The following is a 21526-nucleotide window of genomic DNA, read 5'->3' on the forward strand; positions in this document are numbered from 1 at the left end:
GTCCCGCCGGAGCCGCTTCGCAATGTCGATGTACTGCAGGGTGTGTCCTCTCCGTCGTCGAGAGGGATCAAGGAAGTTCGTGCTGACGCGCTAGTTGAGGCAGGCGCTGTCCACGCCTCTAATTTTCAGGGAGATCTGACCCTTATCATGAAACTTAATTCGTTTCCATTTTTAATCAACTTACCTTATTCAATTGGATAAATATTTGAAAATTCTCAAGCAATTCTCATCGTAATTATGAGAATATTTTCACAGAAAATCAGTGAAAGTCTCAGGAAAAATTGGGGGTGGACAGAATTTTACTAGTGCCACTTCACATAATTCATCTCTCAGCACCAGCTGAGAAGCGTATGATCTTAAATGAAGATGGGGCCAAGCCCACGCGCCAATTAAGGATATTTTTTAAAGATTACTCAAGACAAAAAGATAGTATTTGTCAAGCTTATTCATTCCAAGAGTCCAAATGACATCAAGAAACATGACCACACTACCACAAAGCCAAGATTGCTTGCTCCTCTTCTGAATTAAGAGGGAAGTAGTTATTGAGATTTTTTGTCTTCCCACTCCCTTGTCTGCCAAAAAAGAGAGTAAACATATATAGTTAAATCATATATATACATGGCTCTCATCTGGAGAATTAAACAGATCTCATTCAGAAAGAGCTCATCCAGTTACTAGTTTATGCTTCCAAGGCATGCATGGCATCCACTTCTAATGATACATCCTCGATCGGAAGAATCAAAACAAGGGTTGAATAAAAAAAAACTAAAAAAAATTAGATTTTTTGAATGCCATACCTCAAAGAAAATCAGGGAAGAGAAAAAGGAAGATCATGTATCTTAGAACATAGTTTGCTTCCGATTTAATTTGAGTGCTAAAACGTTTACATAACAGCAAGCCCATCACTACAGAAATTGGGGAGAAAATTCATAAGACTGGACACAAAGAGAACGTGAATGTGTGTGCTGCTTATTTTTTCCTGTTTGAATTTCATTTTTTGGATGAACATGTGAGGATTGAATGGCCATCTCAATTTTTCCATCGAAAAAATATCTCACGAAAATATTTAGCTTAAAATCTCAGTAAAAGCAAATGTAATGGCAAATAAAGACAAAAATAGTAGGAAACCGAGGCACTAGAAGTACAAAAATTGCCGAACTTTACCTTCTGAAGATGTGCCTGATGATATCTATAACCCTGCAACGGTTGAGTAGAATAGACGACCATGAGAAATTTACTTTTTTTTCTGGAGAAAAAATATAATAACACTGAAATACAAACCCACCTTATCGGTTCCATATAAATAGTCACAATAGGTAAAGATGGAAGCAAAATTACTCTGGCTTTGTCCTCCAACATAGTGATGATAGTCATGGTATTCTGCGCCTCCGTAGAAAGGAATGTACTTTGTTGGCGAGAAAGGGAAATCATACCTGAAATTTCAAAGAGGTCAGAAACATAAAACATAGAATAAAGATAAGATCATAAGTTTTAATAGTAATTTAATGGTTTGCAATATTTACTTAAGAGAATAATTATTTGTTCTTGCAGTTCAATGATGAATGGAAGTTTGGCACCACAGGGGCAAAGTTTCTGCAAACAACGTCCCTAAATAGGATCACACTCAGGAGTGCTATGCAGGATATATATATATACAGAGAGAGAGGAACAAAGTTATAAGATCCAGAACACTTACTCGGGGTATTTTTGATATTTTTATTTAATGTAATTCTCTTTTATTGTTCAAAAAAAAAATGTAACTCTCTTTTAATAGGGCGGATTCTTGTTCTTTTCGGGCACAAGAATGGCAGCGAAAAACTTGCTTCTGAATCAATGGATAAGTTGTGCTGAGTTCTTTTCCTAGAAAAAAATCCTTCCAAATCCACGAACGGGAGTGAAAACCTCCAAACAATTACTTTTCGTTCACTCATGACATTGCAATGATAAATACACATAATTTTTCTATTCTCAGCGGTCACTGATTCAACATGCTCACGCAAGAGGGATAAGCACAAATGAAGATGTGGATGAAATTACATCAAAAGTACACATTTTTTCAAGATAGCCAGCGGTTTTATCCTTTCTATGCTTGAAGTTAATCAAAAGTGTAAAGGAGAATACATCTAACGGTCACATGTAGCATTAGGTATATAAATCCCTGCATCCTGCAAGCCCTGAATTGCCCTCTTCCCTCTCACTTTTTGAATAACTCATCATACACTTACGGTGAATGATGATAGGATCCCATTAAGGGCATACCATGCAAGCCCGCGCAGGCAGAGAACGTCGTCATGGTGTGTGAGGTTTGCAAATGGGACAAACACTGCATGTGACGTGCCGTCCAACAGAAGTCAAGCTGCAAGACCAAGAAATAAGACCGAGAGACTTGGTCAAAGGGACTCAAGAATTCAAGATTTTGACTGCGGTCAAGAGGGGGCGGGCGGCCGGCAGATCCTTGCGCCACAAGAAGACGGTATTCAAGACAAATCACTTCTTCAATTCTGGACATCAATCTTCTCCATATCTAGTTATTGTATTCTCCGAATGACATTTCCACAGTTCTTGGACTCTGAACATTCTTCAATTTCAGGTACACTGAGTTCATGCGTTATCTTTAGGAATTGATTTGTCGGAATTACTGTTTCTGGAAAAACCATATCAAGTGACTAGAGGAAGACAAATTTGTCATTGATATCATCATTGGCATCTTACCTGTGGCCGAGAGATGATGATGATGGCAATTTTGTCATCATTATTGCTATCTGTTCTTTGAGTGCTTCCTCTCTCAGGTCATTTGAGCCAGCCAGAAGACTCCATAGGTGGATGTTACTTAGGTGAGACCTTCTGGGCCTCTCTCAGAGGTGGAATATTCAGGAGGGAGACAGAGTGGGGCCCACTAGCGGAGCTACGGGCCATCTGACTGCATTGTAATGAGATTGTTTCAAAGGGGAGGACGACTTCGACAGACGGCATCATTCATAGAATGGAGGGTTCAGTTTCGTGCTGGTCTAAAAGGACCGATTCGGTCATCCCTCTGTTGATTTGACCACTGATTTCTGGTGATCTTCCATTTTGCTTTAAAAAAAGCCGACATCCTGAAGACTATGAATGACGGGGACGATGGCAACTCATCACCATCAAGAAGATGAATGATGCCGATGACGGCAACTCATCATTGTCATCGCCATTGATGAGGGAAGCACAGGGATGAAGAAGTCAAGGAAAAAATACACCAAAAGCATGAAAAAATAAATAGATAGGAGGGATTTCAATCTAACCCGCTGTGAGTCTCGATGGCTTCCATCTGCCTAAGAGCGATCCACAGCCAGAAAGTGATCATGTGTCCCGGAGCAATCGCCGGCCCAGCAAAAGAGGGTATGCCAAGGATCAGTACTTCAGTCCAATGGGCATAGGGTGCAGCGAAGCCAACCGGCGCCGTGAACTCGTGGTGTACGCGGTGAATCTTCTCGTAACCCCATTTGCAATGCAAAAATCGATGAAGCCAGTAGTTTCCGTAATCCTCCACTAGAAAGTACACGAGCAGCTGGCAAAATATCTCTCCCAAGGAGGGTAGGGGAAGCCCTGTTCTGATGCCCACAAGCTGCCAACAGGAAAATCAAGAACATTTCAACATTTTGATCCGTAAAATGCACTCTCCCAGCGTGTTTCGGCACAAAATGAATCGTTTGAATTGTGAAAATAAAGGATTGTTAAATGTTAGTCCCAGAAAAATCAGGAAAAGATAACATTGCTTGGAAGCTATATGTAAATCCACTCCCCCAGTGTGTTTGGAAATGAATTCAGTCGTTTAACTTCTGCAAATAGATGAACTGTTAAATGGAAATCACAGAAAAAATCAAGTTCATTCAACTGTGACAAGATTGGAAATAAATGATTCTAACTTAGAACGCATATGAGCAGAGATTTAGAAAAACTACTAAACCATGGGAAAGGATAAGGCCAAGAGAGGCCTGACGGCAAATAAGAGTTAAGATAATTCAAATAATCCAAACAATCTAGAGTTAAGATTGCGCAAATAATTGATTCAAAATGGCACACACACAAAAATGAAGAACATAGTAGCAATTATTGGAAAAATAAATGATTCTGAGTTAGAAAGATAAGCAACCGGGGAGATCATACAGTCACTGACCTTGATTGTGGGGAAGGAAAAGAGCAGGAGAGGGGTGACGACAAAGACGAGTTTAGAGTATTCAAATGATCCAAAGTCAAGATTTTTTACACAATCTAGAGTTCAGATTCTTCAAAAAAATCTACTCTGTTTAAATGTCACGCACTCAAAAATCAAGAACAGAGAACCAATGCTCGGGAAAATCAAACGAATTCAACCCATCGAAACATAAAAAGAACAGATTTAGAAAATTCACGGGAGCAGAAGATTTCTAGAAAGAAAAATGCAAACACGGACCTTGATTATGGGGAAGGACAAGAACTGTAGAGGCCCTATGGCACTCACTCAAATAATCTGAGCTCCATATTACATGCGCAATCTGGAGTTTCATATATTTTTTAAAAAAAGAGATTCTTTCAAAATGGCGCACACTCAAATTTCAAACGAAAACCGCAAATACGGACGTTGATTATGGGGAAGGAGAAGAGTTGGAGAGGCCAGACGGCGAAGAAGAGTTCAGATTACTCAAATAATCTAAACTCCACATTACATGCACAATCTAGAGTTTATATTCTTAAAAAAAAAATTCTTTCGAAACGGCAAACACAAAATTCCAACGAAAACCGCAACCATGGACCTTGACCATGGGGAAGGAGAAGAGCTGGAGAGGCAAGACGGCGAAGAAAAAATCAGATTATTCAAATAATCCAAATTCCATAGTACATGCACAATCTAGAGTTCATATTCATAAAAAAAAGATTCTTTAAAATGGCACACAATCAAAACTCAAGAACAGATAAGCAATGCTGGGAAAAATCAAATGATAACCACAAACACAGACCTTGATCATGGGGAAGAACAAGAACTGGAGGAGCCCGGACAGCAAAGAAGAGTTCAGATTATTCAAACAATCTAAACTCCACATTAAATGCACAATCTAGAGTTCATATTCTTCCAAAAAAAGGAGTCTTTCAAAACGCACACACTAAAAAATCAAACGCAAAGCGCAAAAAGAATAAGATTCTTCCAAAACGGCACACACTCGAAAATCAAGCACAGATAAGCAACGCCCGGAAAAATCAAATGAAAACCGCAAGCACCTTCCTTGATCATGGGAAAGGACAAAAGCTGAAGAAGAGTTTAGATTATTCAAATAATCTAAACTCTAGATTACAAGCGCAAACTAGAGTCCATATTCTTAAAAGAAACAGATTCTTTCAAAACAGCGAAAAACACACTAAAAAATCAAACAAAAACCGCAAACACGGACCTTTATCATGGGGAAAGACACGAACCGGAGAGGCCGAGCAGCAAAGAAGAGTTCAGATTATTCAAACAATTTAAACTCCACATTAAATGCATGTTCGCGCATGTAATGTAAACTCTAGAGTTCATATTCTTAAAAAAAAGAGATTCTTTCAAAAGGGCGAAAAACACAGTACAAAATCAAACAAAAACCGCAAGCACGGACCTTGATCATGGGGGAGAACAAGAACTGAAGAGCAAAGAAGAGCTCAGATTATTCAAATAATCTAAACTCTAGATTACGTGCGCAATCTAGAGTTCATATTCTTAAAAAAAAAAGAGATTCTTTAAAACGCCACACACTCAAAAATCAAGAACAGAAAAATCAAACAAAAACCGCAAACACGGACCTTGATCATGGGGAAGGAGAGGAGCTGGAGAGGCCAGACAGCAAAAGAAGAGTTCAGATTATTCAAATAATCTAAACTCTAGATTGCATGCGCAAACTAGAGTCCATATTCTTCAAAAAAAAAAGAGATTCTTTGAAATGCCACACACTCAAAAACCAAGAACAGAAAAAATCAAACAAAACCCGCAAGCATCTTCCTTGACCATGGTAAAGGACAAAAGCGAAGAAGAGCTCAGATTATTCAAATAATCTAAACTCTAGATTACACGCCCAATCTAGAGTACATATTCTTAAAAAAAAAAATTCTTTAAAATGCCACACACTCAAAAATCAAACAAAAACCGCAAACACGGATCTTGATCATGGTGAAGGACAAAATCTGAAAAGATTACATGCGCAAACTAGAGTCCATATTCTTCAAAAAAGAGATTCTTTAAAATGCCACACACTCAAAAACCAAGAACAGATAATCAAAAACATAAAAAATCAAACAAAAACCGCAAACACGGACCTTGATCATGGGGAAAGACAACAACTGGAGGGGCCCGACGGCGAGGAAGAACACCTTCAAGACTTCCACGTAGCATCGGCGGAAATCGGCGATGGGTAGGTGCGATTTGGGCTGAATCTTGTAGCGGAGGAGGAAATGGGGGAACTTGAGCTCGATCATGGCGAGAGGGAGAGGGACGAGAGTGAAGACGAGGAAGAGAAAGAGAATGTTGTGGCAGTAGAGAAGCCAGTCGGGCACGTTCGCCGAGTAGCGAAACCACAGCGACTCCGCCGCAGTCAGCGCGCGGCCGAGCGCCGCCTCCGCCGCTGCCTGGCTCGTGTATGGCAGCATTTTCTCTCTCTCTTGTTTCTCTCTCTACCCTTTTCGGCTTCGCTGCTCTCTCGGGGTAGAGAGAGAGAGATTTAGAGAGAGGTGGGTGTCGACAGAGATGATGGGTTCGGGGTTAGAAAAGGTTTGAGAGAGAGGAGGTGTATGGCAGCATTCTCTCTTGTTTCTCTCTCTACCCTTTTCGGCTTCGCTGCTCTCTCGAGGTAGAGAGAGAGAGATTTAGAGAGAGGTGTGTGTCGATGGAGATGATGGGTTCTGGGTTAGAAAATGTTTGAGAGAGAGAGAGGTTTTCTCTCTCTTGTTTCTCTCTCTACCCTTTTCTGCTTCGCTGCTCTATCGGGGTAGAGAGAGAGATTTAGAGAGAGGTGAGTGTCGATGGAAATGGGTGGAGATGATGGGTTCTGGGTTAGAAAAGGTTTGAGAGAGAGAGATGCGGAGAGAAGTAGAGAGATGGAGAGAGAGAGAGAGAGTATCCTAGAGGGAGAGATGGATGGAGCGCTAGAGAGAGAAGGTGTATGGCAGTGGGCCAGTGGCATCATTCTCTCTTATTTCTCTCTCTACCCTTTTCGTCTTCGCTGCTGTCTCGGGGTAGAGAGATGTGGAGAGAAGTAGGGAGATGGAGAGAGAGATTATCCTAGAGAGAGAGATGGATGGAGCGCTAGAGAGGGAGAGAGATGTATGGCGGCATTCTTGTTTCTCTCTCTTGTTTTTCTTTCTACCCTTTTCTTCTTCCGTGCTCTCTCGGGGTAGAGAGAGAGAGAGAGTTTTAGAGAGATGGAGATCATGGGTTCTGGGTTAGAAAAGGTTTGAGAGAGGGAGCGCTGGAGAGAGAAAGAGAGTATCCTAGAGAGGGAGAGAGGTGTATGGCAGCATTCTTGTTTTTCTCTCTACCCTTTTCGTCTTCGAGTCTTCGCTGCTCTCTTGGGGTAGAGAGAGAGTGAGTTTTAGAGAGAGGTGGGTGTCGATGGAGATGATGGGTACTCGGTTAGAAAAGGTTTATGAGAGAGAAAGAGAGTATCCTAGAGAGAAAGAGGTGGCCGTCGATAGAGAGATGTGGAGACGACGGGTCTGCGTCAGAAAAGGTTTGGAGAGAGGTGGGCGTCGATGCCTCGATGGAGATGTGGAGAAATGAAGAGATAGAGAGAGAAAGAGAGTATCCTAGAGAGAGATGTGGAGACGACTGGTTCTGCGTCAGAAAAGGTTGGAGAGAGAGAGTACGTCGATGGAGATGTGTGGAGATGACGGGTTCTGCGTTAGAAAAGGTTTAAGAGAGAGAGAGATAGAGAGAGATGAAGAGAGAAGTGTAGAGAGAGAAGAGTGTGGAATCGATGGATATTGGGTACTGCGTCAGAAAAGGTTTTAAGAGAGAGATATGTGGAGAGAGATGGAAAGATGGAGAGATAGAGAGAGATTGTTAGGCGTCGATAGAGAGATGTGGAGACGATGAACGCTGCGTAAGAGAAAGTTTAAGAGAGAGAGAGAGATAGAGAGAGATGTAGAGCGATGGAGAGAGAGAAAGAGAGAGTGGTGGAAGTCGATCGAGAGCACAGAGATGAAGGGCACTGAGTCAAAAAACGTTTAAGAGAGAGGTAGAGAGAGAGAAGGTGGTAGCCGTCGATAGACGTGTGGAGAAGATGGCTGCCGCGTCAGAAAACGTTTGAGAGCGACAGAGTGGTAGAGAGATAGGGAGATGAAGAGAAAGAGATGAGACGTAGAGCGAGAGAGTACTGCGTCAGAAGAACGTTTAAGTGCGAGAGGGATGGAGAGAGAGAGAGATAGAGAAAGAGGTAGAGAGCGAGAGATACAGAGAGAGATAGAGAAAGAGGTAGCAATAGAGAGGGACGGAGAGAGAGATAGAGAGAGATGGAGAGAAAGATAGAGAAAGAGGTAGCAATAGAGAGGGACGGAGAGAGAGATAGAAATAGAGAGAGATAGAGAGAGAGGGAGATAGAGAAAGAGGTAGAGAGCGAGAGATGGAGATGAAGAGAGATATATAGAGATAGATAGAAAGAGAGAGATAGTGGTGGGAGAATTTCTCAGAATTTATATTTGTGGTGACGCGCGTTGAGAGTTCATGCCACAACTGGTGGGCACACTTGGCACTGTTTTGGCACTTTCCACCCCAGCCAGCCATGACCCAGCTACAAACAAGGAATCTTTTTCTGTTCTCTTCCTAAAACTAGGAATATTTTAAATAAGCCGTGGAAATAAAATTATAAAAACAATCACTATTCTATTGATTTCAGTATAATTTAGCTATACAACTTACGTTATTTAATTTTTTTAGGGTAATTTAGTTAGAGCTGATTGGGACTTCCACCCCGGTCTTAACACATGTACAGTCAGATTGGAACCCTGATCAGAACAGAATTATACATAAAAAAGGATACAATAAATTCCTTTTCCTTTGTTGATTGTGCGTTTGCGACGGCGATGTGAGATGGGGAGTGCATGATCACACGATGGTCGGATTGCAGATGCCATTATACAATAAATTATTTTTTATCTTCCTGACTGTCCATTTTGGGAGGTGAGTAAGAAGATTGAGAGATAATTACATGTAGTTCATGAACATGTGATAAATTATGTGTCAATTATAGTGTTCAATTTAAATCAAAAAGTTGTATGGGTTGTTGGAAGCTATGGGCTACGGCTCTGAGTTATAGCGAAATTGTTTTATGAAGGATTATTTCTATCTCATTTTTCGATTATTTTAGTTTTTTAATGTAACTTGGTGAAACCTGACCTAAGCTTCATGCAGAATCACTAATTTAAATGGCAAGCATCCATTAGTCTTTAGCCACAAGAAAAAAATCTCAAGTATTAGATCAGTAGGGATTGTCTATTATAATACTTAGCCTTACTTCCCCGGCAACAATGCCAATTGATATGCCAAAAATAGGGGTGAATTTTGCAATTTTATAATCCTTTATCGTTGTTGATTTTAGCTTATACAATAAAATGTATAAAACCCTAACTTAAGTTGTATAGTGATGAGTATGGGTATCTTCCAAGGGAAACTAGTACGGCATTCAATTAGTGATCTGCTTGAATAATTTAATCTTCAATGAAGATCAAATCAACCTAATTAGGCCATGAATTTATAAAGGTGCATAGAAGAGATTGGGAGAGTAAAAGAAATGAGGAGCTCTAGATTGACTTCTTTCATCTAATAAAAAGGATCATAGAGGGACTAAGAAGGAGATTTTGTAATAATTTGTTTTGGGGGGATTTGGAAACCAAATTCACTAACTACTATATCATAAACACACCCTAATCTTCCTAGAATTCAAAAAAAATTTATAATTTTTTTCTAGTTCTTAATTTGCAATTGGAATAATCAGATCAACTCAATGCTCACTCCTTTTGATCCTAAAAAGGACTTGTACATTCCACTCAAGACTAGCGATTTAGAGATCCCGACCAAGATCAAGAAGAATAATCAAAAGTTTCACTAAAACTTAATCCAAATCACACTAAAAATGAAATAAAATATAGTAAAAAAGTATCAAATACAAGTGATCCAGGAGTACGAAGCTGTGAAAGAACCACCTACAGAATAACCTCCTCCTCACGAAATTCAGCTATTATACTCAGGTTAAATGGTAAAATTACCATTTTACACCAATCAGTAGTTAATTTTTATCCATCAACGTAGGACTTGATCTGAGTGATCCAACCGTACAAATAGAAACAAGAAAGCAAGATGAGAAAATCCATAAAAAATCACCTCAGTTGGACTTCAAGATCAAACACCATTAATAAATAAAAATTGACCAATCTAAGCAGTTGGATCAATTTTCATTTATTAAATTTAATTTTTTTTCTACACGCAATGTCATGTCGTTCGCTGACTGGTTGACAAAATTTGAACTTCAAATGGCAGTTTCATCCTCGGCGTGCCGTGTACTCCTGAAATCAAAATAAAGAAAAACTGGTAAAAAATAATCTCAACACATTTAGGACTAGGGTCTGATGGTCCCGGTCTGGTCTGTACTTTTAGCGCGAACCTAAACCTTACCTAAGGATCGGTCAGGTTCTGGTCCGGTCCCGGTCCAAAATGGTATGGACTTCTCATCAAATGGGAAATTTATTGCAACGTCACTTGTAAAACCCATCGTGAAAAATGAAAAGAAAATAAAATAAAAAGAGCAAAAAGAGAAGGAGATGGGAAAATTGAACAATAAAAGAAGTCTTAAAGAAGAAGACAGGAAGATGTAACTGAAGAAGGTAAAGAAACATAATGAGAAACAAGAAAATCAGGAGAAAGAGGAATAAGAAAACCAGTAGGAAAAAGGTAACGAAGAAGAAAAAGTAAAAGAATACTAGAAAAGTAGAAGACTGAGATAGTGGGAGAGAGAAGAGAGTGTGCGAGAGATGGAGAAGGGGAGAGAGAGAGAGAAGGGAAGGGAGAGAGACAGAATGGGAGAGAGAGAAGAGAGCGTGAGAGATAGAAAGAACGGGATAGAGAAGAGAACGTGAGAGAGAGAGAATGGCAGAGAAGAGAGCGTGCGAGCGAGAGAGAGAACGACAGAGAAGAAAGCGTGCGAGAGAGAGAGAACGGGGGAGAGAGAAAGGGAGAGAAGACCATACGAGAGAGAGAGAGAACGAGAGAGAAAAGCGTACGAGAGAGAGAACGGGAGAGAGAGAGCTTGCAAGAGAGAACAAGTGTGTGAGAGAGAGCATGAGAGAGAACAAGAAAGAGAGCTCGAGAGAGCACGACCAGGGGGCGGGGGAAGGGGGATCAAAAAATATATTATTTTTTATTAAATATTTAGTCCGGTCCTGGTCCGGTTTGAGCATCGGACCGGATCCGGACCGACCAACCGGTCCACCCTAAAATGGTGGACCGGCGGTCCCGTTTGGTCCAGTCCGACCCGTCCCTGGTTCAAAATGTCAAACCCTATTTAGGACGCACTTACCCTGAGTTGTTCCTAGTGCTGCCCAATCGAATGTGCCACGACACAGCCTGTGCGTGCGCTTTGTATACGACGCATGGGCAGTGAAATTAACGCCCTCTAGACAAATAAAATTGGGTAGCATTTAAGCCGTTGAATGTGAATTCGACGGCTGAGATTTGGTCACTTGGTCACCTGAAAATTTATCTTGGAGTTTTGCACTTAAGTTCCTACTATAGTTTGCAAGCGCAATTTGATGATGCCTAAATGAATTTATGTATATGCCCCTCTGCTTTATCTCTCCTCCATTTTTTCTGTAGAAACCATTAAAAACCCTGCAACTATTTTAATTGTATCTTTACTCCCACAATGGACGACCGACTGTTTTAAGGGCATAAATTCAATGAGAATTTAAGGAAAACCCCTCAAACTTTAGGAATTGCTTAATATATTTTTTCTTATCTATATCCGTCTTCTATTTAAAAATTAATTTCTTCCCCAAATATAGAAATTGCTTAAAATTGTTATCTAGAAAAATCTAGAAATTCAGTAATTTGTCCCCGCATTAATTAACATTAAAATTATATTTCAAATCTACTTTTTTCGTCTAAACAGAATTATTCCAAGCTTAAATAAACCTCATTTAGGAGACAAACTATGGAAGGCGAGGTCAGTACAATACAATTCCAAAAATGGACCAATAATGTTTTGGAACATATTATGGAGCAATTGGCAGACTCAAGCTACAGAGAGCCAAAATGAAATGGCTACCTTCTTCACCAGCATGCCCCAATCTAGAGGCCAGACCACCGCGAGATCTGCCAGAAAATTGACACCATCGTCTCGGATTAATTTCAGATTCAATTTTTAAGCGTGGTGATTTACTGTTATTTCAAGTTGAACATTTCTTTCATATGCATCCCATGTTGGATAAGGAAAAAATGCACTTATTATCTCTACATCTGAATGATGCGTCTCAATACTGATTTGAATACGTGGAGCAGGAATTTGGCCTGAGGAGTTGGGAAGATTTTAAGGATCTTCCCACTCAGTAATCGCTTGTAACTATCTGTCTACAGCGTCTGGCCGTTGTTTCTTTATTCATAGGTGTTCATCGGATATTCGTTTTCTCTTGTATCACCTGATGTTTCAATAATAACCCTCCTAATTCTCTTCTTCTTCCTTGACTCCCGGTCACACAAGAATTACTTTGCTAGTAGATACATCATTTCGTCGTGTTGACTCTATAAAGCCTTATTTGAAGTTAAGAAACTTGGATCTGTTACAGAATACATAACTGATTTTGAGCGTCTCGTGACGTTGAAAGGAGAATTGCACAAATCCCAAACCTCTCAAAGGAGCTAAAGGAGCATGCATATCTCATGACATTGAAGGAAGAAATTTTAGGGAAGTCCTGAAGGCAAAACCTTACGGACTAAAAAGAATAATGGACCTCTCTCTTCAAGCAGAGTTATATCTTGGTATTCTTTATGCGGCTTGGAAAAATAATCCATCATATCTGAATATGTCACCAGCTACAGACCTAGATAAAAGGGCTACATCATCTTATGCTGCCCCACTAAACACGAGGTCCATTAACAGATAGCCACCATAGTACCGGGCCCCCAATCAGACTGCTATTTAGCCTAAAAAAACAGAGCACACAAGGAGGTGGCAAAATTTAAAAATTACGTAAGCAGAATTTCAGAATAGAAGAGACCACGGACTATGCTCTTACTGCGATGATAAATTTGCTCCAGGCCATCACTGTAGAAAGAATTTAAATTTAATCATGGTGCTCGAAGGTGATCAGGATGATCATTATCCAGATGAAGAAGAGGATTTCATGCAAACGGACGACACTCCCATCAACACAGATCCCTTTACACAACTCAATTATCATTTTGCTTTTCGGAATCTGCGTCTCTGAATGGTCTTGTAAATTTGTGGGTCAGTACAACGGACATACATGTTCAAGTGTTGATTGATGGTGGGACGACTCATAATTTTATTAGCTCGAATATGGTATCAGCATTGACTATTCCAGTATTCCAAGGGTCACCCTCCGATGTACTTATGGCGAATGGGATTCTCCAAAAGTCTATGGGTATTTGTTTGAATGTTCCTATTTACATGAAAGGCATGAAGGTGGTTCAAGACCTTATTCTGATTTCCTTACGTCATACGGAGATTGTTCGAAGAGTCTAGTGGTTGAAGTCTTTCAAATGATTTTTTAGTAACTACAAACTATTCAATCTCAAGGTCTTGTGGAATGGCAAGGTTTATTTACTCAAAAAGATCCAGACTTATTACCTCAAGGAGTCTCGTCCACTCTTTCAATGCAATAATTCATAAAGAGTGAACGTCAATTTCAAGAGCTTCATGAATCATGCAATCCAAATACACCCCAGGTATCTACTCTCCAACTCACTTATCCTTTCAATCAGTTTCAAATCTTATATCCAAGTGTTTTCAATCGACATGCAGTTTTTCCCCAAAAACACAACCTTGATCACCAAATCCATCTCATTCTGAACTCCATCCCAGTCAACATCCGCCCTTTTTGCTATTCCCATCTGCACAAAAAATGAGTTGGAGAAAGGAATCTAGGAGCTTATCGATTCAAATTTTATCTGATCATCCACCAGCCCCTTTTCTAGTTTGACATTGATGATTAAAAAGAAAGACGGAGGTTGGAGGATATGCATAGATTATCGAACATTGAAAAAAGTTACTGTGCCTAACAGATACCCAATCCCCATCGTGGACGAGTTGATGGAAGAATTGCATGGGTCAACTATTTTGACAAAGCTTGATTTGAAGTCAGAATATTATCAAATTCGTATGTTTGAGCAATACATACATAAAACAGCTTTCAAAACACATCACGATCACTACGAGTTCACATTCATGCCATTTGGATCGACAAATGCACTTGAAACTTTCCAAGCTTTAATGAATTCCCTTTTAAAACTATACATGAGAAAGTTTGTGCTGGTTTTTTTGATGATATCTTGGTTTACAGCCAGAATCCAGCAGAACATGAAGGACATCTTCATTCAGTTTTTAAGGTCCTCTAAACCAACCATCTCTGGGTCAACCAGTCAAAATGTCATCTAGCACAAGACGAAATTGACTAATTGGGTCATTGCATATCTAAACACGGAGTGTCAATTGATATAAACAAAATAAATGCAATCACAAAATGGCCAATTCCTTCTTACGCTCCACAATTGCGTGGATTTTTGGGCTAACCAATTTTTGTCGAAGATTTGTTGCCAATTATGCTTCCAAGGCTCAACTGCCTACATCCCTGTTGAAAAAGAATACATTTTCTTGGAATGACGAAGCGGCAAAGGCCTATTTAAAAACTGCACTTTCTACTACACTGATTTTAAAATTGTCAGACGTCTCCAAACCCTTTATTGTGGAGACTGATGAATCCAGAAGTGACATCAGAGCAGTACTTCTCCAGGATTCCCACCCATCGTGTATTTCAGTAAAGCTCTCTCCTCCAACTCAAAGCGCAGATCGACATATGAGAGGGAATTAATGGTTGTGGTTTTATCAGTGAGGAAATAGAATCATTATTTCTTATTTCAAAAAATTATATTCATACCGATCAGTTCAGTCTCTGATTCGTCAGCATTACCATAAGTGGCTTTCTAAACTCCTTGGTTGTAATTATGAAATACGATATAACGCTGGTAAGGCTAATGTTGTAGCCAATTCACTTTCTCGTTCTATGGAAGATAGCACAGTGAATTGCAATTCTGTTTCTAAACTTATAACCCTCATTCGTACCTCATTATTTCATGACGCAAAGGTAGGAGGCCATGGAGGGTTCCAAAAGACTTACAAACGCATCTCGTAGCAATTGTTCTGGCAAGGAATGAAGAAAAAAATTAAAGTATATTTATCTTAATGTCAAATCTGTCAACCTCACAAGACGTCCACTCTTCGCCCAGCAGGCCTACTTCAACCACTGCCAATTCCCAGTACGATTTGGGAAGATGTCTCAATTGACTTCATTAAAGGGCTTCCCATTTCCCATGGCTATTACTCCATCTTAGTCATAGTGGACCGGCTATCCAAATATATCCACTTTATTTCTATTAAACATCCTTTCACAGTCCCAAGTATTGCAGATATATTCATTAAGGACATCATTTGTCTTCATGTTATTCCAGATCCAATGTTATCAGATAAATGCAGTGTTTTTACCAGCTCTTTATGGTAAAAATAACTATGAAAATGAGCTCCTCTTTTCATCCAGAGACGGCCAGCCAGACGGAAGTTTACTGTGTTATCTCTGTTGTTCATTGTCAGAGTTCACAAAGCGATGGACCAAATGGTTACCTTGGGCTGAATACATCTATAATACCTCTTATCATTCGGCTATCAAAATGACACCTTTCAAGGTCGTCTACGGACGCGATCCCCCAACGCCTATCAGATATGGCTCAATCCCGACCCACCTTGAATCTTTGGATCAATTACTCTAAGAATGTGATGCCATGCTTCAGACACTCAAATTGCACCTTTCAAAGGCCAAACTTATATGAAAAGAAGACATGATAAATATAGAAGAGAAGTCCAGTTTCAAGTGGGTGACATGGTTTGCGTGAAACTCATGCCCTACAAGGGGACTACCAACATGTTTTATCTATTCAGACTAATCTTTCTTCTGATTGGGAATGGCAGATTTTCCCAAAAACTATCCTCTCCTCTAGGTTCACCCCTGAAATTATGCAAGTGCTGGTCAAATGGCGAAACTTGCCAGATTTTGAGGCAACTTGGGAGGAGGTTCCTACTTTGGCACAAAAATTTCCCCATTTCCAAATTGAGGACAATTTTGTCATCGAGGAGGGAAGTAATGTCACCGGGAGTCAAGAAGAATAAGATAATTATGAGGGTTATTCCTGAAACATCAGGTGATATAAGGAGAAGGCAAATAGGCGACGAACACCTATGAATAAAGAAACGACAGGTGAACACGAGTGAAGACGGAGTGAGAAGATCCTTCCCTTCAGGGCCAATAGAGTTCCCCTTCCTCTTCTTCTCTTGGGTATTCTATCTTGGTTTGTTATCTTTCGAAAATCTTGGTGAAAGTTCTTGCTATTCCACGGAAGATTGCATATTTTCTTTGACTTCACATCAGACAAGTCCTCGGATCGAACCATAGCACAGTTCACTTGACGTGTATATCAACCTTGGCAAAGTTGGCATTGGAAATTTCTCCTACTCACATTAGTTGCATTTTCGTTGGTTACTAGTTTCCGACTGAATTTACCAAGGAGGGAAGATTTATGACAAGATATTTTATAGCAATCAGTTCCCAACATTTGCTAGAAGGCACGAAATCCATTGAATGTGTGGAGATCGGATGAAAGAAGGATGAGAGGGGTACATGTGATGTTGTGGTGGAGTGGTAGATTTGGTGACTGGTGTTAGGGGGTCTGAGATCTGAGAGACAAGGCGGGAGTTTTGGATAAGTAAATTATTTTGATTTCTTCTTTTGCATGTCTACTACATAATCTTGCATGGGCTTTCACTAGTGATGGCATACATATCGATCACCCGCCCCCTTCATACGATCTAATTTCTTGCACATTCGCACATAACCGCATCATTATGTCCGATGTAGGGAAGGTCCGTTTGCTTCATCGATCACCCGCCCCCTTCATAGCCTCGTTTCAAGAACTATTTTCCAACCGTTTTCCCCCTCACCTCAATCTCTCCAAATCCGTCTTCTTCCCCCTCTCTCTCTATCTGGAGTGCTCTCCAGTGGCAAAGGGCTCGCCCAGAATTTGATTTGACGCGTTCTGATTCATACGATCTAATTTCTTGTTTCTGTTTCTTCTTCTTCTTCTTCTTCCATCTGGGTTGCTTTGGAGGGGCTGATATCTATTATTCGTCCTTGAGCTTCTGATTTTGACTTGTTCTACGATCCTCTTTAGGTACCTTTTTTGAATTTAGTTGTAATTTTCTGCCGATTTACCCTCCAGTTTCTGTTTAATTTTATGCCTCTTTTTTCTCTTCTTCTTCTTCTTGTTTCTTCTCTTATGGCTATTAATTTTATTCTTCTTGTCTTCTTTCTCTTCTTTTTCTTACATTTTTCTTCCTCCTTTTCTTTTTTTCTTCTCTCCTTCATTCCTTTTTTTTTGTCCCTATCATTTTTTCTTGTACAGCTATGAATTCTTCACTTCATCATTCATTTTTTTTCTTCTTTTTTTCTTCATTTGCCATTTTATTTTCTTCTCTTTTTTGTTTTCTTTCTTCTTTTTATTTCATTTTTCTTCTTCTGACATTTTATTTTCTTCCTCTACCTGTTTCTTCGCTTCTTCTTCTTCTTCTTGTTTATTCTGTTACGCTGATTTATTTTATTCCTCTTGTCTTCTTTATTTTCTTCCTCTTCTCTACTTCTACCTTTTTTCTTCTCTCCTTCATACTTTTTTATGTTCCCATTATTTTTTCTTGTGCGGTAAGAAATTCTGCAGTTATTCTTTCTAATTTCTTCCTCTAACTTTTTCTTCTCTTCTTTTTTTTCTTCCTCTACCTTTTTCTTCTCTTCTTATTTTCTTCTTCTTCTTCTTCTTTCTTCCTCTACCTTTTTCTTCTCTTCTTATTTTCTTCTTCTTCTTATTTTCTTCTTCTTCTTATTTTCTTCTTCTTCTTATTTTCTTCTTCTTCTACCTTTTTCTTCTCTTCTTATTTTCTTCTTCTTCTTCTTCTTCTTCTTTCTTCCTCTACCTTTTTCTTCTCTTCTTATTTTCTTCTTCTTCTTATTTTCTTCTTCTTCTACCTTTTTCTTCTCTTCTTATTTTCTTCTTCTTCTTCTTTCTTCCTCTACCTTTTTCTTCTCTTCTTATTTTCTTCTTCTTCTTCTTCTTTATTTTCTTCCTCTACCTTTTTCTTCTCTTCTTATTTTCTTCTTCTTCTTCTTCTTTATTTTCTTCCTCTACCTTTTTCTTCTCTTCTTTTTTTCTTCTTCTTCTTCTTCTTTATTTTCTTCCTCTACCTTTTTCTTCTCTTCTTTTTTTCTTCTTCTTCTTCTTCTTTATTTTCTTCCTCTACCCTTTTCTTCTCTTTTCTTCTTCTTCTCTCTATTCTTCTTCTTGTTTCTTCTCGTATGCTTATTAATTTTATTCTTCTTGTCTACTTTATCTTCTTCCTCTTCTCTTTTTCTTACATTTTTCTTCCTTTTTTTCTTCTCTCCTTCATTCCTTTTTCTGTCCCACTCATTTTTTCTTGTATGGCTATAAATTCTTCAGTTCTTCGTTCATTTTTCTTCTTCTGCCATTTTATTTTCTTCTCTTCTTATTTTAATTTCCTTCTTCTTTTCATTTCATTTTTCTTGTTCTTCCTTTTTTCTTATTCTGCCATTTTATTTTCTTCCTCTACCTGTTTCTTCTTTTATTTTCTTTTCTCTTCTTTTTCTCTCTATTCTTATTCTTGTTTATTCTCTTATGCCTATTTATTTTATTCCTATTCTTTTTTTTTTGCTTTTCTCCATTTTTTTATGTTCCCATTATTTTTTTTTATGCATCCAGAAATTCTGCAGTTATTCTTTCTATTTTCTTCTCGTCTTCATTCTTCTTTATTTTCTTACTCTATTTTTTTCTGCTTTTCTTTTTTCTCTTCTTCCTCTACCTTTTTCTTCTCTTCTTTTTTTCTCTTCATGTTCTTCTTCTTTATTTTCTTCCTCTACCTTTTTCTTCTCTTCTTTTTTTCTCTTCATGTTTTTCTTCTTTATTTTCTTCCTCTACCTTTTTCTTCTCTTCTTTTTTTTCTCTTCATGTTCTTCTTCTTTATTTTAGTCCTCTACCTTTTTCTTCGCTTCTTTATTTTCTTCCTCTACCCTTTTCTTCTCTTCTTTTTTCTCTTATTTTTCTTCTCTCTATTCTTCTTCTTTTTGTTTCTTCTATTATGCCTATTTATTCTTCTTGTCTTCTTTATTTTCCTCCCCTTCTTCTTGTTTCTTCTCTTATGCCTATTTATTCTTCTTGTCTTATTTATTTTCCTCTTCTTCTTCTTGTTTCTTCTCTTAAGCCTATTTGTTCTTCTTGTCTTCTTTATTTTTCTCCTCTTCTACTGGTTTCTTCTCTTATGCCTATTTGATGGCGCACACCACCAAGGAACACTGACGTCGTTGTCCGTGCCGCTGGCCACAGTCATCGAAAGCTGGGTAAAGAAATGCTCGATTATCGCATTTTGTTTTCATTATTTTTTTCTTGTATTTTTTGTTTTTTCCTGTTCTCGTCGTGATTGCGACGGGCCCTGTGCGTCCGTCGTCGTCATCATGGGGAGGGCCCCCTAGTCCTGCCTCCCCCCTTGTTTTCTTTTATGTTTTCCTTTTCTTTATTTTTTAATGGGGGAGCCCATTTATATAACCCCCCCCCTTAATGGACCATTTCTTTATTTTTGTTTCTTCTTGCTTCTTCTCTTATGCCTATTTATTCTTCTTGTCTTATTTATTTTCCTCTTCTTCTTCTTGTTTCTTCTCTTATGGCTATTAATTTTATTCTTCTTGTCTTGCTTATTTTCCTCATCTTCTTGTTTCTTCTCTTATGCCTATTAATTTTATTCTTCTCGTCTTCTTTATTTTCCTCCTCTTCTTCTTCTTCTACATTTTTCTTCTCCTATTATTTTTTTCGTGTGGCTAGAAATTCTTCAGTTATTCTTTCTTTTTTCTTCTCTCCTTTTTTCTCTTATTCTTTTTTCTTCTCTCATTTTTTCCTTTTTTCTTATTCATCTGTTTTTATTCTTCTTCTTGGTCTTTTTTTCCTCCTCGGCTAATTATCCTTTCACTGGTGTTTACTAGAACATCATAAGAGTGACATTTCCTTTTGAAATAAAATGACAAGGTACAAATTTGGATTTTTAATATAATTTTCTTGATATCAGATTTGATTGATCTGGTTTGATGCTTTACTATTTTTGTATGTTAGGTTAGCAATTTGATCATTCAATGCCTTTTTTTATCATTGATGAGTTTAAATGTACGAATGTTTGTTGTATAGAGTATCATATGATGCATTTTTTGCCTCATATACACATTAACACTAGGAAAAAATTAAGGTTAACATTTTCAGCAGTTTATAATTTATGTTTGAAATTTGATTTGACATGACCATTAAATATTGGATTGGATCATGCGTAGCAGTGCCTTAGAATCAAATTAGTTGCCACCTTGGTTAACTTTTAAACTTCCACCCACTTTTTTTTGGATCATGTCATGCAAATCCGCATGAAATGTCTATTATTGTTTCTTGTCCACATTATGAAAATGCAACTGTAGGACAGAAGATGGTATGCCCTCGCATCAACAGACCACTTCAGAAATGTCTACAAAGAAGAAGCTCACAATAGCCCAACCATGAGAAAGAAAAAGCCTTGTCTGAATGCATGTGATGCAGCAAGGTACTTCATAGACATAGGTGGGAAAAAAATTAAATGCAACTTGTGTTGTACCAATGTAGACCGCAAAAAGTACCATTGCAGTATGCCTCTGTGGAGGCACCTGGAAAGGTTTTGTCACAAATTATTCCAGTCTTTGAAAGCAAAGATAAGTCAAGTCGTACATGAGCGATCAGTTCTAGAGATACTTGCTGGCGGAGACTGATAAGCCTAAAAATGATGTGTAAATATGTCATTGATTGGGCTTTTAGACTTATGCAATAAAAATTATAAATACCCTTAATCACTAAATGCAGTGTATAGAGAAAGCAAGGGGTCGAACCACAGGCAGGCAACAAGCAAGAATTTTTCTCCAATTTTTAATAAATTAATTCAAGAATGAATTAATTTTGCAATAATAAACCTTAACTATATTTAATTATGTCTTTAATTAATCAAAATTAAGTAAAAACTTAATTTTGATTTTAAATATCTTCAGTCAAAACACTCAAGAAAGTTCAATTTTAATTATCAGATCAGATTAATTTGAATTATTAATTTCCCAATTATTATAAACTTTTAAGACAATTTTTATGAATCAAAAT

At 38.4% G+C, this 21526-nt stretch overlaps 1 protein-coding gene and 1 long non-coding RNA gene across 3 annotated transcripts; one reads left to right on the forward strand and one right to left on the reverse strand.

The window, feature by feature from the left end:
• Window positions 1-389: 389 nt before the first annotated feature.
• Window positions 390-6891, reverse strand: LOC144714673 (very-long-chain aldehyde decarbonylase GL1-10-like). 2 transcript variants are annotated; one of them, XM_078589454.1, is made up of 5 exons: window positions 6298-6870; window positions 3279-3601; window positions 1286-1433; window positions 1165-1197; window positions 390-572 (listed from the first exon to the last, which is right to left on the reverse strand). In XM_078589454.1, exons 1-5 carry the CDS (start codon window positions 6625-6627, stop codon window positions 540-542), a joined length of 867 nt encoding a protein of 288 aa, XP_078445580.1. In that variant the 5' UTR covers window positions 6628-6870; the 3' UTR covers window positions 390-539. The 2 variants fall into 2 exon arrangements, with proteins under 2 accessions (XP_078445580.1, XP_078445581.1); XM_078589455.1 differs by lacking the exons at window positions 390-572; window positions 1165-1197 and adding an exon at window positions 2260-2356 and having other exon boundaries at window positions 1342-1433; window positions 6298-6891.
• Window positions 6892-16428: 9537 nt separating this feature from the next.
• On the forward strand, window positions 16429-21074 carry LOC144714590 (uncharacterized). Its single transcript, XR_013584397.1, has 2 exons — window positions 16429-17482; window positions 19661-21074. It is a non-coding gene; the product is annotated as an uncharacterized LOC144714590 (long non-coding RNA).
• Window positions 21075-21526: the final 452 nt, after the last annotated feature.

Source organism: Wolffia australiana, chromosome 17, assembly GCF_029677425.1.
Source record: "Wolffia australiana isolate 7733 chromosome 17, ASM2967742v1".
Lineage (NCBI taxonomy): Eukaryota > Viridiplantae > Streptophyta > Magnoliopsida > Alismatales > Araceae > Wolffia > Wolffia australiana.

Excerpts from the sequence above, each read along its gene's own strand:
- LOC144714673 (XM_078589454.1), bottom strand. The coding sequence starts at position 6,627 with ATGCTGCCATACACGAGCCAGGCAGCGGCGGAGGCGGCGCTCGGCCGC. Across the intron at positions 3,602-6,297 it reads TGTCTTTCCCCATGATCAAG|CTTGTGGGCATCAGAACAGG; the intron begins GTCCGTGTTTGC and ends TCCTGTTGGCAG. Across the intron at positions 1,434-3,278 it reads GCCATCGAGACTCACAGCGG|GTATGATTTCCCTTTCTCGC; the intron begins GTTAGATTGAAA and ends TTGAAATTTCAG.